Raw genomic sequence first — 12,598 nt, forward strand, 5'->3', positions numbered from 1 at the left:
AGCAGAGCAGCGTGCTGGAATACCTACAGGGCTGGGGATGGGATGCGGGGGCAACCCACATGTGGTGGTTTGGTTCCTCAGGATCCTGGGAAACCCCCTTAAATGAGAGACAGGCATCTACGATTGGCCTGTTTTTTTGTACTTCATTCCCAAAAATGATGCAGTTTCCAACACAAGGCCTTATCGTTTAGAAGCAGACAAAAACAGGTCAAATGACTCAGGGTTTTCTTACGAAATGACTCATATATTACTGTGTGTTTGGGGGAAAATGCTACACCCAATAAATACTGGATGACTTTTTAGATGGAACCCAACAAACTAACTTCCCGACTGAAGTAACAAAAGGCCGTTTTGTTACGAAGCAAATTAACACACAAGAAGTAGAAAGGATTTGAGAAGAAAGTTCACCAGAGAAGTTTGAACATGACTTTTATGAGTTCAATTATGGCATTTTTTTTAATTTTTAAAGACCCAAAACATTCTCACTGACTCACTTTTGTTTTCAGATGTTTTTTTCATTTCCATTACTTCCTTTCTCTAACTTCTCCCCTAACATTGTTGTTCTGTCATATAATCTTTCATAATATCAAAGTCCATTCTTCGATACTATTTATGACATTTTGTTCAGCAATGGCAATAGACCTTTTTCACGGCAGACATGTTGACATGTCATAGTAGGAAAAGCACAGGTGTATTCAAACCCATTAATGATGGCTGCATTCCACTTAGGAGAGGCCCTGGTATTGTTCATGCTGACTCACTGAAATAGCTTACTGGGACACTTGATGGAATTGAGCCATCGTTAAGGTTATCAGTTTACACTGTGCTTTTCCTACTATGACAAGTCAAAATGTCTGCTGTGAAAAAGGTGCATTCAGCGTAGTTGCATTTTGTAATTGCCTCTCTGTATAGAAGTTTTTTATTGTCACACAAGTTGTGTGTCCAAGCACAGGAGATTCACAGGGTGGCATGCATGCACATACTGAAAGTGATTTGGAAGAGGAAGTGTAGTTTTTGCTTCTTTATTCCTCTTTATTAAAACAGCGTGACATGATGAATTCTCTCAGCTCACAGTTTATGTGGCTGCGTTGTAAACATATACACCTGTTGCTCTTCTTCTGTTGCATTTCTGACAGAGAGGACACTTCAGGTGTGTTTGCTGCCCACAGCGGTCGATACATGTGTCCTTTCAAACAAAGCTCGTGCGTTATTAAAATGAACATGCCGTCAACCAGGGCTAAAATCTTAGTAGTTTTTTCTAGCTTAACTTACCTTAACTGAACAGCTTCGGAGTCACTGGAATGGTTATATGACTTTTTTCGAGTTGAATGGTGGTCGTCTCGCTTCCCCCTTGCGCCTGTGAGTGGAAAACCCACCCTTGGGCCGAAAGTTGCATCAGGAAGTATTGCGTGATATCAGGTCTCGCGATGTAACGAATTGCTTCAGGGCACTGCACGCATACGCCCATTCAGGAACCGGCTAACAAGGTAGCGATGGAGTTTTTCACACTATCGTCATGGCTTTGTCGGAGGAACAGAGAAAGAGGAAACGGCAGACTGACCGAGCGAGGAGTCAGACACGAGTAAACATCGGAGCTGCCAAATATCTATTCTGAAGCTGTAGCTCTATAGAGAAAGCTGCGAGCAAAAAGCAATCATTAGCCATGTTTCCATTCACATATTTTGATATGTATATTTAATTTTGAAGTATTGCATTAGATACGTTGAATTGAAATGGCAAAATTGCATAAAACTTCCTTAATTGCAAAAGCGCAAAAAGGTTTTCATGCTCGCTTGAGGTGGTTTTTGCTTTTGTCGAAAAAGAGTTGATGTGCTAAATGGGATATTGAAACGCCACATATCGACATATTTTTGTTTTAGGAGGAAAGTAAACGAATGAGATTACAAATTGGTGTGAGGCTGATTTTTTGTTTATTAAGTGTAACGGCACGACTCCAACCTGAGTCAGCTGTAAAACCAAAAGGCCATCTGCTGCGTTGATAGTGTGTAGAAAAAACTAGTTAATATGCAGAGAAGTTGAAATACTATACTATGTATTTATATGCATTAATGGTCATTAAAGCTATAGTGCGTAGTTTCTGTCACCCCCATGAGGAATTCTAACCCCCAATTTCCACCAGGCGCGTCTGCGCTGCGTTCCGGGCACGTCGCGTGCCCCGCGAGCAATCACGGTCATTCAAGTCAATGTTTAATAATCCACCAGAACCAGCCACGGCGCGTCCCAGAAGCGTGCGTGAAGCGTCTCTCCGCTCTGCTAAAGATACGCGCCAGGTCTATTTTCACGCGAGACACGGGGAGCTTGGACAGCTGGGCAGGAAGTGAAACAGCGAGACTACCCAGTCAGTTTACCAAAACACCCCCCCCAACATGACATACGTATGTCTCCTTTACAACACCGCGGACAACGCTTGGAGGTGGAAAAACATAATACCACATCACAGATCTTTTTTTTAAGACAACACCAGAAAAGAGAAGGCATGGAGTTTAATAGCAGGAGTGCTTGGAGTAGAAGCTAGATACTCGCTAAATAAACATGCAATTGTTTTGTAAAATGCTTGTAGAGACAATAAAATCTGCAAGTTGGGCAGCAAGACGCTCCGCTTCTGAGGCGCTCCCGGTGTGAAATGGAGCGTGGCGGATGACGGAACACAACAGCGGCGCAGCCGCAATGCAGCACCGTGGAGAATCGGAGTAAGTAATGACAACAAAACTGTCGGCACGTCTACATGATATAAGCCTTCCGTGATTGCGCACCGCCCCCACCCCTCCTCCGCGCAGTTGCCAAGGAGGACACGGTGGATTAAAAAAAACATGATGGACTCTTCAGAAGAGGTCATTATCTTCACTCGAAAGTCGTCAGACGACCCAATCTTCTGATCAACCATACTGTCAAACTTCTATTATTATAATAAACATGAGGTTAAACTCTCGTTATGCAGGCACGCTGTCTGGTGTGAGAATCTGTCCAGAAACTTACTCTCCTTACAACAACAAAAAAAAATGGGGATCGGGGAATTAAACATGTTTTATTTTCCACGTGCAGGTTACTGGACAGGAAGTGCCTCATGATCCCAGCTGGTCGCCGCCTTTACAAGTTTATGTGTTCATACATTTCCTGTTGGCGCTGGGGACTTACCATGATCTGTTTCAAAACAAGATGGTATGTATGGGTTACGTAAGTAAAAACTGTATTTTTTACTTACGTAAAGGAGCGAAGAGCATTTTACATTCCTTTAGGGTTGAAGCTGTTCAATTTTGAAGGTCACACGCTGCCTACTGTTATGTTTAGGCTACCGTAATCGCTCATATAATGTACGACAAGGTGGTCCAGGGCTCTTAATTTAAGACTGAGTGCTGCGTGTTTGTTTGCCAACATTATTTCACCCAATTATGCAGTTTGTTGTGGCTGGTCCATGGTCGAGCAGAGTCCTCTACTTAGCCAGCAGGAAAAGACTAGCTCTGTCTAACATCATGACAGAATGACTGATCGGCATTCCCCTTTAGAACAACCTTTGTCTATTATTTTCCACTCCACGAGCCAAAAGACCCCCTTCCTCCGTCAGAAAAAAAGAGAAACAGGTCTCCTCAGCAGTTATCTTTGGAAGCCTTTTTTCCCCACGCATAGTTTTGGTTAGCCAAAAAAGTGCTGTCACGCCCAGCCCCTTCAAACTCCCAAATAAAATGGCCTGTCTTTTTCTGATTGCTACCTCCGTGGTGCTCCTTCAGTTGTGGTCCCCCCCCCCCTCACACACACACACACACACACACACACACACACACACACCTCCCCACCAGGGTCGAGGGTTTCTCCCTCTCGACGAATGAAACACCAGCTGGTGGTCCAGCAGTGAACACAAACGCCTTAATTGTCGAGTCAACCATTTCCCAACCTAAATAGCCTTCAGGATGCAGCAATCAGGACTTGGAGGGAAAATAACAAAGTGAGCTCTCTGACCCAACAATATATCATGTCACTGTTATGTATTTATACCCACATGTTCGCTAGGCGCTTATTTGGCTTGACAATTGATGATACACTGCCGGGCAATTTATGGGCTCTGCGTTAATTTCGAAGCCATGAAAACATAAAGTGAAGCTACTCTTCAATTACATCATCAGCAGGCCAACGTGTGTACGTCTTATTATAGGTTTGCAGTTATGGTTACTATTAGAGGCAGAGAGTGGACAGAGTCCTTAAGTCTTATCTCAGAACAACTTTCCATGAGTGTGTTCATGATTGCAACATTTAGGGCCCTATCTTGCACCCAGCGCAATTGACTTTGTACACCGACGCATGTATCATTCCTATTTTGCACCCGACGCACAGCTGACTTTTCCCTCCACAGACTCACGTCGGTAAATTGGGGAATGAACTTGCACTCCCGGGGGCGGTTCAGCAAAAAGAGGAGGCGTGTTCTGGCGCAAACGTTCCCTAGTGCTATTTTGCAGTTTCAGAAAACAATTCTGCCACAGACCAGGAAAAACCTAGTCTAAAGTCAGTGGCGCATTATTCAGATGCTATTTTAAGGGCGCATGCTTGGCCGTAATGTAGAGTGTGCACACAGCGCATACACTTTGCTTCTCTCATCTCACGGACCCAGCAGTTCCCATTTTTGCAAACCATACATAAATACAAGGAAAAATATGACCTTGTTTTACACAACATTTCCATGAATCATGGATGTGTTGATGACATAAATGAAGAAATATTAGAAGACTTAAGGAGATGTGATGTTGAACTGCATGTGCCGATGCCACTTAACCCAAATGTCCCAGCAGCAGCACGGGAGAGGAGAGACAGAAGAGCTGCATCGTCTATAGTGAGGTAATCTCGGTCTAATGTTAGACTACATCGCAAAGATATCACCATGTATTCATAACCTCGTGATTCAGTGAGAGTGAGCCCAAAACATCGGAAAGTATGTTTTTGTGACATTTCTTTATTTACATTTTGTCAAAAAGAAAAATCAATAGCAAACGTCGGTCTCCTCGGCTGTGAACCGCTCCTGGCGTGCGCCCATGGATGTATTAAGAGCGTGCGCCTAGCAAATCCGCCATTATAATAGCAATCCGCCACGGAACAAGCGCGCCTGCTTTTTAAGGGAATGTGTGATAACGCTCTGATTGGTTTATTGTACGTTACGCCCAAACCACACCTATGAGTATTGTAGCTACTTCAGACCAACCCATTTTAGATTTGCGTCGGGCGCAAGAGTCATTTATCCCGCCGGTATAATAGCAACGGCGCCCAAGATCCGCCCACAAAGCTACTTGCGTTTGGCGTTTGATACTTGCGTTTCAGATCGTTAAAATAGGGCCCTTAGACTTTAGTACGTGTTATGATGTAAGAGCAACAAAAGACCAAACATCTTACATAATATAGCAACTTAGATTAGCTAAATTATGTGCAATTAGAGCATTTTTATTGGCCTTTGTTTAAGTTGTCAACACTAATGGGTTACATTAGTGTTGACAACAGCATTTATAGTGCTGGAATAAGTAACTAAGTACATTTCCTTATTCTACTCCACTATACTTCATAGGAAAATATTGTACTTGTATCTCTGCTACATTCAGTTTGTAAACTATAGTTATTAGTTACTTTGCAGATTCAGATCAATTATAAAATAAAAATATAAATCACTAAACAAATTATGATGTATTATTACAGGTGAGACAAAACGTTAATGCAACATTAAATTGATGCTCACATTATTGCATCAATAATTAGAAGAAGGAGAAGAAGAGGAAAAGAAGAAGAGAAGAAGACAGTTTATTAATCCCTGAGGGTGAATAAAAATGTTTAACTCTGTTATTATACGGATTACACACACACACACACACACACAGGCCCAGAACACACACACATGCAAACAGGACCTATACAGATGAATTAAAGGGAGAGATGTCAGAGCGGGGGGGCTGCCCACGGACAGGTGAACTGGCACCTCTCCTTGCAACCAGTCCACATTTTTTGCTTGGTCCGTATGTAGACCCTAATCTAGTAGGCTAATCTAATATACATCACTCTGAAATGGGCCATTCAGCATAATAAGTATTTTTACTTTCAGTATTTAATGCAAATACTTGTGTACTTTTATTTAAGTACAATCTTTAATGCATGTCTTTTTAAAGATAATTTTTAAGCCTTTATTTGACAGGACAGCTGAAGACAGGGAAGGGGGGAGAGAGGGGGAATGACACGTAGCAAAGGGCTGCAGGTCGGAATCGAACCCGCGGCCTCTGCTATAAGGACTGAGCCTTTGTACATAAGGCGCATGCTCAACCAGGTGAGCTACCCAGGCGCCTCATGCAGGACTTTCACAGATAGTAAGAGCAGTATTTTTACATTGTGGTATTGCTACTTTTAAGTAGTTCTGGTACTACCCTGAGCAGTCGGGGACAGACGCAGCAAAAATTGCACAGATATGTGATTGAATTATGAAATAATCTGAAATAATGCCTAACTTTCTGTGCAGATGAATACACATGTATAGTTTTTCGAAACAGATTTACTTAACAAATTATGAATAGTATAGGGTGTGTATTATCTTTGTAACTTACTGTAACATTTCACCACTGGTGTATTTTCCCCAGCAGTAACTGTAACTGTCCAATGAGCCCTCATGAACTTCATCATAATACCGGCTGCAATAATGAGTTAATCTGCTTCGTCTCCAGGGACAACAGAATAACACAATCAGTGTGCTGCCACCAGATGTTAACTTTTATTTCTGTCCTACGCTGTTATTGCTGCAGTTTGACACTTGATCACGTTAAAAAATAGCACGATGAAAGAAGCACGGAACATTTCCCCTTTCCCCCTTCCCCCTTTTGTTTTAAACAACGTTCCGTAAATGTGACTCCACCTGACGACTCGGAGGGATTTGTGGAGGATTTTCTCTGGAGCGTAGCGTCTCTGATAGTCAAAACAAAATAATGATCCCGTGACCGTGTGCGTCTGGTCTGCTGAGGCCCCTGGGTTATTGAACACAGATAAGTTCACATAACCTTTGATACCCAAATAATTCTGCGCTCGTTACACCTCTGACTAAAAATAACTGTATCTGTAGCCTTTGAACTCTAATGCAGCGATCATACAGTTTTAATACACTCTGACAGTCTTGTTCCTTCACTCTGATAGATGGATAGAGGCCAGAATTTCCCCCCTCCCCTGTTTGATTCACGGAAAACATAATCGTATCATCCCTCTATGTTCCCATGTGAGGGCTCAGATAATATAGTTCTTATGGGAGGGCAGGGGGGCTTATGGATTCCAACTCTTGGATAAACATAAAGACATACGTTTTTATTGCATCCTGTTGATGGGTTGATTTGATGTTTACTATATATGGCCTTCTGGGTCGATACAGTATGGGAGCAGTTAGTGAGATTTGACTGTTAGGCTCTGTATTGAGTGTCGGAGAAATATAAACCTAAGCTGACAGCCCACAGCATCCTCAGGAGACACAGGGCTTCCAGTTGCTGCCATCAGCCAAGTCCGTAGGTTAGAGAACACGAATTAGACCGTACATCACGTTCTGTAATGTTCTGTACGGGTCTGTTTTTTTTGTGTGCATCCCAAATAGCTCTGAAAAGGTCAGTGAGAGTCTGCATGAGATTTCTGCTCCGATGTTGGTTGTTTTGGCTCCGTTTAGGGGCTATCAGGATTCAAACTGCAGTCTCTTCTACTGTGGTCAAGTCTGCCTTCAAGACCCATCTGGGATGATTCGAGCATCTACGTAAACTAGGCATGTCAGTGTAAAGTAAGAGGCAAATTAGATCTGGTGCAGGATACTGTAATGTGCCAGTACACTTATTCTGAAGGCCAGACATGTTTTGGTTGGCATTGCCAAGTAAACAGTCCAACAGCCATGCGGTTTATGACTGCTCTCCCAGTAAGGTCTCCTGTGATCATAACTCAACCAGCCATGATATTAATTTAAGATTTGGATTCTAATGTATTTTTTCCCTGAACAGATTTCTCATGGCATGCGTACGTATCTTGATTCCTAGATGCTGTCACAGTTAACCATTTTGGGGATGGCCGGCTACATTCTGCTCACTCTTACCTCCCTGGGCTTCCTCATTGATCAGAGGTACAGTACTGACATTTGCTCATGTATTGGTTATTATGCAAATATTTTGGATATGTAATTAGACAGACTAAGACTAAGGGCCCTATTTTAACTGTCTTTAAGTGCCTGGCGCCGGTGCGTTTAGGGCGTGTATGAACCCACTTTTGCTAGTTTAACTGCGGAAAAAAGGGTCTGTGCGCCAGGTGCATGGCTTAAAAGGGTTCTACTTAGTGTCTTAATTAATTCAAAGGTGTGTTTTGGGCATAACATGCAATAAACCAATCAGAGTGTCATCTCCCATTCCCTTTAAAAGCCAGACGTGTTTGTACCTTGGCACATTGCTATTATGATGGCGGATTTGCTGCTTAATATTTGTATTTTTATTATTCTCTTTTGCATGTGTGTGTGCTGCTGCGTAACCCTGTGTGTGTGTAACAAGCATAGTGTGCGCGCGCTGTGCACGAGCCTAGGCGCATTTTACTAATGCGCTGTTGAAATAACAATGAAATGCTGCGCTATTGGCTTTAGATCAGGTTTTTGTTGGTCAATGGCACAATCACTTCCCGTTGCCTCAAGATAGCAATACGCCAAGAATGCACCTGAACACACCTCCCTGTAAGACCAGCACACCCATGGGCGCAAAGATGGCGCAGGTGCATTTGCTATTTAAACGACGTGGGCGCTGGATGGGAAATTGACAACTGCGTCGGTCTTAACCCTTGTCTTGTCCTTCGGGTCACCGGGACCCGGAGGACAACATAAGGGTTAACTATACGTTTATTTGACGTTTTGTATTGGCCTGGCGTTGAGCTTCGGAGTCACCGGGGGGGGGGGGACGAATTCACATAATGCTGAATTAGCCTATCACCGCCAAGGAAAGCTCTCTGTGTTTTTCAGCACAGTTGTGGGGTCTGGTATCTGTGGCAACATTCTCGCACTGGCACACCGAAAGTATGCAGATGCAGCTCATTTGTACTCAGAACAAGCAGTTTATTACCACAACAACATGGTTATATGAGCAGCACACGGAGTACAGTCAACCAGCTTTGCTCACTCACTTAGTTCTTTACAGCGTAGCTGCTTATTCTGGCTTTTTGATTGGTTACAAGGTATGTCAATCTAGCTGTGCTACGACGTTTCATTTCCAGGATTGTTCCAGGGCTGCAGAAAATTTCGCCAGATGTCCCTAATTTTTGTCCGGATGTCCCTCACCTAAACTCCGGTGGATTTATGAGGACTATGGTTAACTGCTCCTCAGATCTCTGCAGGGTAAATCCAGACAGCTAGCTAGACTATCTGTCCAATCTGAGTTTTCTGTTTCACAACAACAAAAACTTTCAAACATGCTCATGTTCCACCAAATGAACCCTCAGAATCCAGATTTACTGGCACGCTGAGACAAAAAGCAGCCAGAACACGTAAAAGCGCAGGAAGGGAGGTAATCTTAAACTACCTGAGGTAGTGTGGCTAGCATGCTCACAACAGTACCCTACAAGTTGAAAATGAAACTGGCTGAACATTGGAGAGCCACCCAATTTCAAGTATCAGATGTGAGTTAAATCTGCGCAAAGGAAACAAAATGTTGGCAAATACTCCTCGCACCCCTCCTCATAGAAATGAATGGGCAGTGACATCTGATGTGACGGCAGCCAAAGTGTACTTTAGGATACAGCTATATGGGTTGTGTTTGAATTAACAAATTACATGTTAGTTCAAATCAGATTTTCTTTTTAAGTGACAGCCCTGCTTTTGTTTCTGAACTGTAGCCTGAAACTATAAAGGCCTACACAACATTTCTCACTATTTTCTTACATTTTATATATTACATGATTGATAGATATTATATATAGAGAGAAGAAATGTTAGTTGCACACACATAAACAATTTTTGAGAGATACAGTATGGATCCATCTCTTTAGGCTTTTAAAGTGCCCATATTATGAAAAAAAAATCACTTTTTCTGGGATTTGGGGTGTTATTTTGTGTCTCTGGTGCTTCCACACGCATACAAACTTGGAAAAAAAAAACATCCATGCTTTTTTGAGTGAGATACGGGTTTCTGTGTCCTGCCTTCAGTCTCCGGGTGAGCTGTTCAAAATCGGCAGGGCTTTTTACATCACTAGCCGAAACGAAGTTGCTAACCGTAGCATGCTAGTGCTAGCATGCTAGCTCGTTCTGAATGGCAAAACACTGCTACAACACACACTAGTTCACCATAATCTACTAAAGAACTACTTACATGTCCCTTTTCTGCAGGTATTCACACAAAGTTGGAAGTGTGCCCTCGTTTAAAGGAAGTCTCCCGGCTAATCCTGCCTTATACTACTGAAGTTGTAGAAACAAACAGCTAGATGATGTGATCTTACCTAGCTACTGCGCATGTGCGACTGCCAACAAAGATGTTACAGCAGTGAGAGGTCTCACTCTGTAGCTAAAACAGAGACCTGAACACAGGGTGAAAAGAGGAGCTGCAGCAATGTGCAGTACAACAAAAATATGGTGTTTTTTGAAAATTAAACCATGTAAACCTATTATGGTACAACCTCAAAATACAATTATGAACCTGAAAATGAGCATAATATGGCCACTTTAAAGATTACGCCGCAATCTAAGAAGGCAAGTCACTCTTTGGTTGAACTGCTCACAAATCTATGAAAAGTCATGAGTAGACATTGCTTTTCTTTAAAGGGTCACAAGGAAGAAAAGGTTGGGAACCACTGATCAACGTAAGGTCAGAGTCATGATTTGGACAGTCAACTGAAATGTCTGTGTGTTAAAAAAATTTTGTATTTAACAAGAAGGAAGACAGAATATCTGACATTATAACAGGACATTGACAAGCTCGCAGGATCTGTATTTTCCATGTGTTCCCAAATAGGACTGGATGTTCTTTTTCTTCAGTTGTCACATAGAACTCCTCCTGTGTGCTGAGCTGATGAAACTCAAACCTGAAAAATATACACTTGATAAAAAGAAGAAGCATGTAATAAAACAGGTAAATGAACAAAAGAGGCATGTAATATTAAAACCACATTCACCCGTCTGCATGGGGCTTCAACATCTCTTGCTGTTGTTATGTATTTACCATGTAGCACTGGCATAATCAATGCCAGGGCTCAAATCTATTTGATCTCAATCAGCTCTGGAAATTGAACGTTCCCCTATTAAATTATTATTCCTGTAACGTCATCACAGCAAAAATGGGCCCTAGAGGAGAAGTCCAGGAGGGCGATAAAGGTAGAGGTATCCAGCTGAGATGTTGTTAAGCCTCTGTGTTGTGTCGTCCTCATGTTCAGGCCAATGGCAGCTGTCTTGGAGATGCTACGTTGCGTCGTCACGGTGACAATGCAGAGGTACGGCTTCATGAAGCCCCTGCTTCCTTCCCTGGCCGTGCCCACAGAGGTAAGAAGGCCTGTAGCGAGTTACAACGCAGTTTAAAGTGTTGTGATTGACGGTCTAGTTCATCCATTGACAAATAGACCTATATATATATATATATATATCTTAATTTTAAGATTCAAACTATCATATACTATCTAACAGTCAATTTGACAGCCTGATAATCTTTCTAAATATAGCCCTGAAGTCGAGGGCGTAACTTTGGGTTCAACATTGGGGGTTCAACATTAGAAAGTGACATAAGAACCTAAACACCCTTAAATGACCATTTAAAACCAGTTCCAAATAATTTTTTTATGTAATGTGTCACATAATGACCAATTTTGGAAATCGTTTGTTCATTTGTGTCAACACTGAGTGTGGCCTCTGCCCTTCCACACTTCATTAAAATATTGTTGAGCGTGAACCAGACAACCAATATGTGTCTAAAATATAACGTGTGCAACATTGAAACTGCCTTTGTATTTGGTAACAGTTTAAAAACCGAGGAACTAATTAGCCTGCTAGTAGCCCAAGAGTGTAGATTGAATACAGCATGTACGTTGAATATTGCTGAATGTATGCCTTTTTGTAAAAACATTGAAAAAAACATTTCACATCTTGGTAACTGTGGAAGGTTAATTAGATAAGTTCTGGAAACAGAACTCAATCATATGATGATGATATGTATATGGTGGTAATAAGATAACTCAGTGATGCCAGTAATCATTGTTTGGCAAAAGTGTGGAATTCCGACATTAAAACTGTGTCGGAAACGTGTATATGAAAATCTTTATATGACAGCTCATGTTTCCCCGGTGTATGTGTGTGTATATAGCCTGTGATCGTGTGTGTTGTGTGGTCTGTTTTGTTGGTGTGAAATGTGTGTGAGTTGGGTGCTAAGTCCAGCCCTGCAGCCCTGTGATCTATGAGTCCAGATGCGTCGCCCAATTGACCATAAAATTGGCGTGCCTTTTTGGCTCTGGCAGCCCAACTGTAGATGACGGCTGACCTCTCATTACTTGCCCTCCCTCCCTTCAACTGCCTCCTTTTTTTTCTGCCCGCCCTCGCCGCTTGCCATCCCAGCCAGTGTGAACGAGAGCAACACTTCTGGAACCAATT

General features: G+C 42.4%; 1 protein-coding gene across 4 annotated transcripts in view; it reads left to right on the forward strand.

The window, feature by feature from the left end:
- The window catches only part of agmo (alkylglycerol monooxygenase), a 70,105-nt gene that overhangs the window by 39,934 nt on the left and 17,573 nt on the right, over nucleotides 1-12,598 (forward strand). Inside the window, exons 10-12 of one of the 4 annotated variants that reach the window (XM_078252169.1) lie at nucleotides 3,064-3,180; nucleotides 8,037-8,119; nucleotides 9,247-9,428. In XM_078252169.1, the coding sequence (XP_078108295.1) occupies nucleotides 3,064-3,180; nucleotides 8,037-8,119; nucleotides 9,247-9,385 (339 nt within the window). In that variant the 3' untranslated portion in view covers nucleotides 9,386-9,428. Of the gene's footprint in view, nucleotides 1-3,063; nucleotides 3,181-8,036; nucleotides 8,120-9,246; nucleotides 9,429-11,394; nucleotides 11,501-12,598 lie in introns of those variants that run through there. The other 3 variants (XM_078252168.1, XM_078252171.1, XM_078252170.1) reach the window with 3 other exon arrangements.

Source organism: Sander vitreus, chromosome 6 (genome assembly GCF_031162955.1).
Source record: "Sander vitreus isolate 19-12246 chromosome 6, sanVit1, whole genome shotgun sequence".
NCBI classification, from domain to species: Eukaryota; Metazoa; Chordata; class Actinopteri; order Perciformes; family Percidae; genus Sander; species Sander vitreus.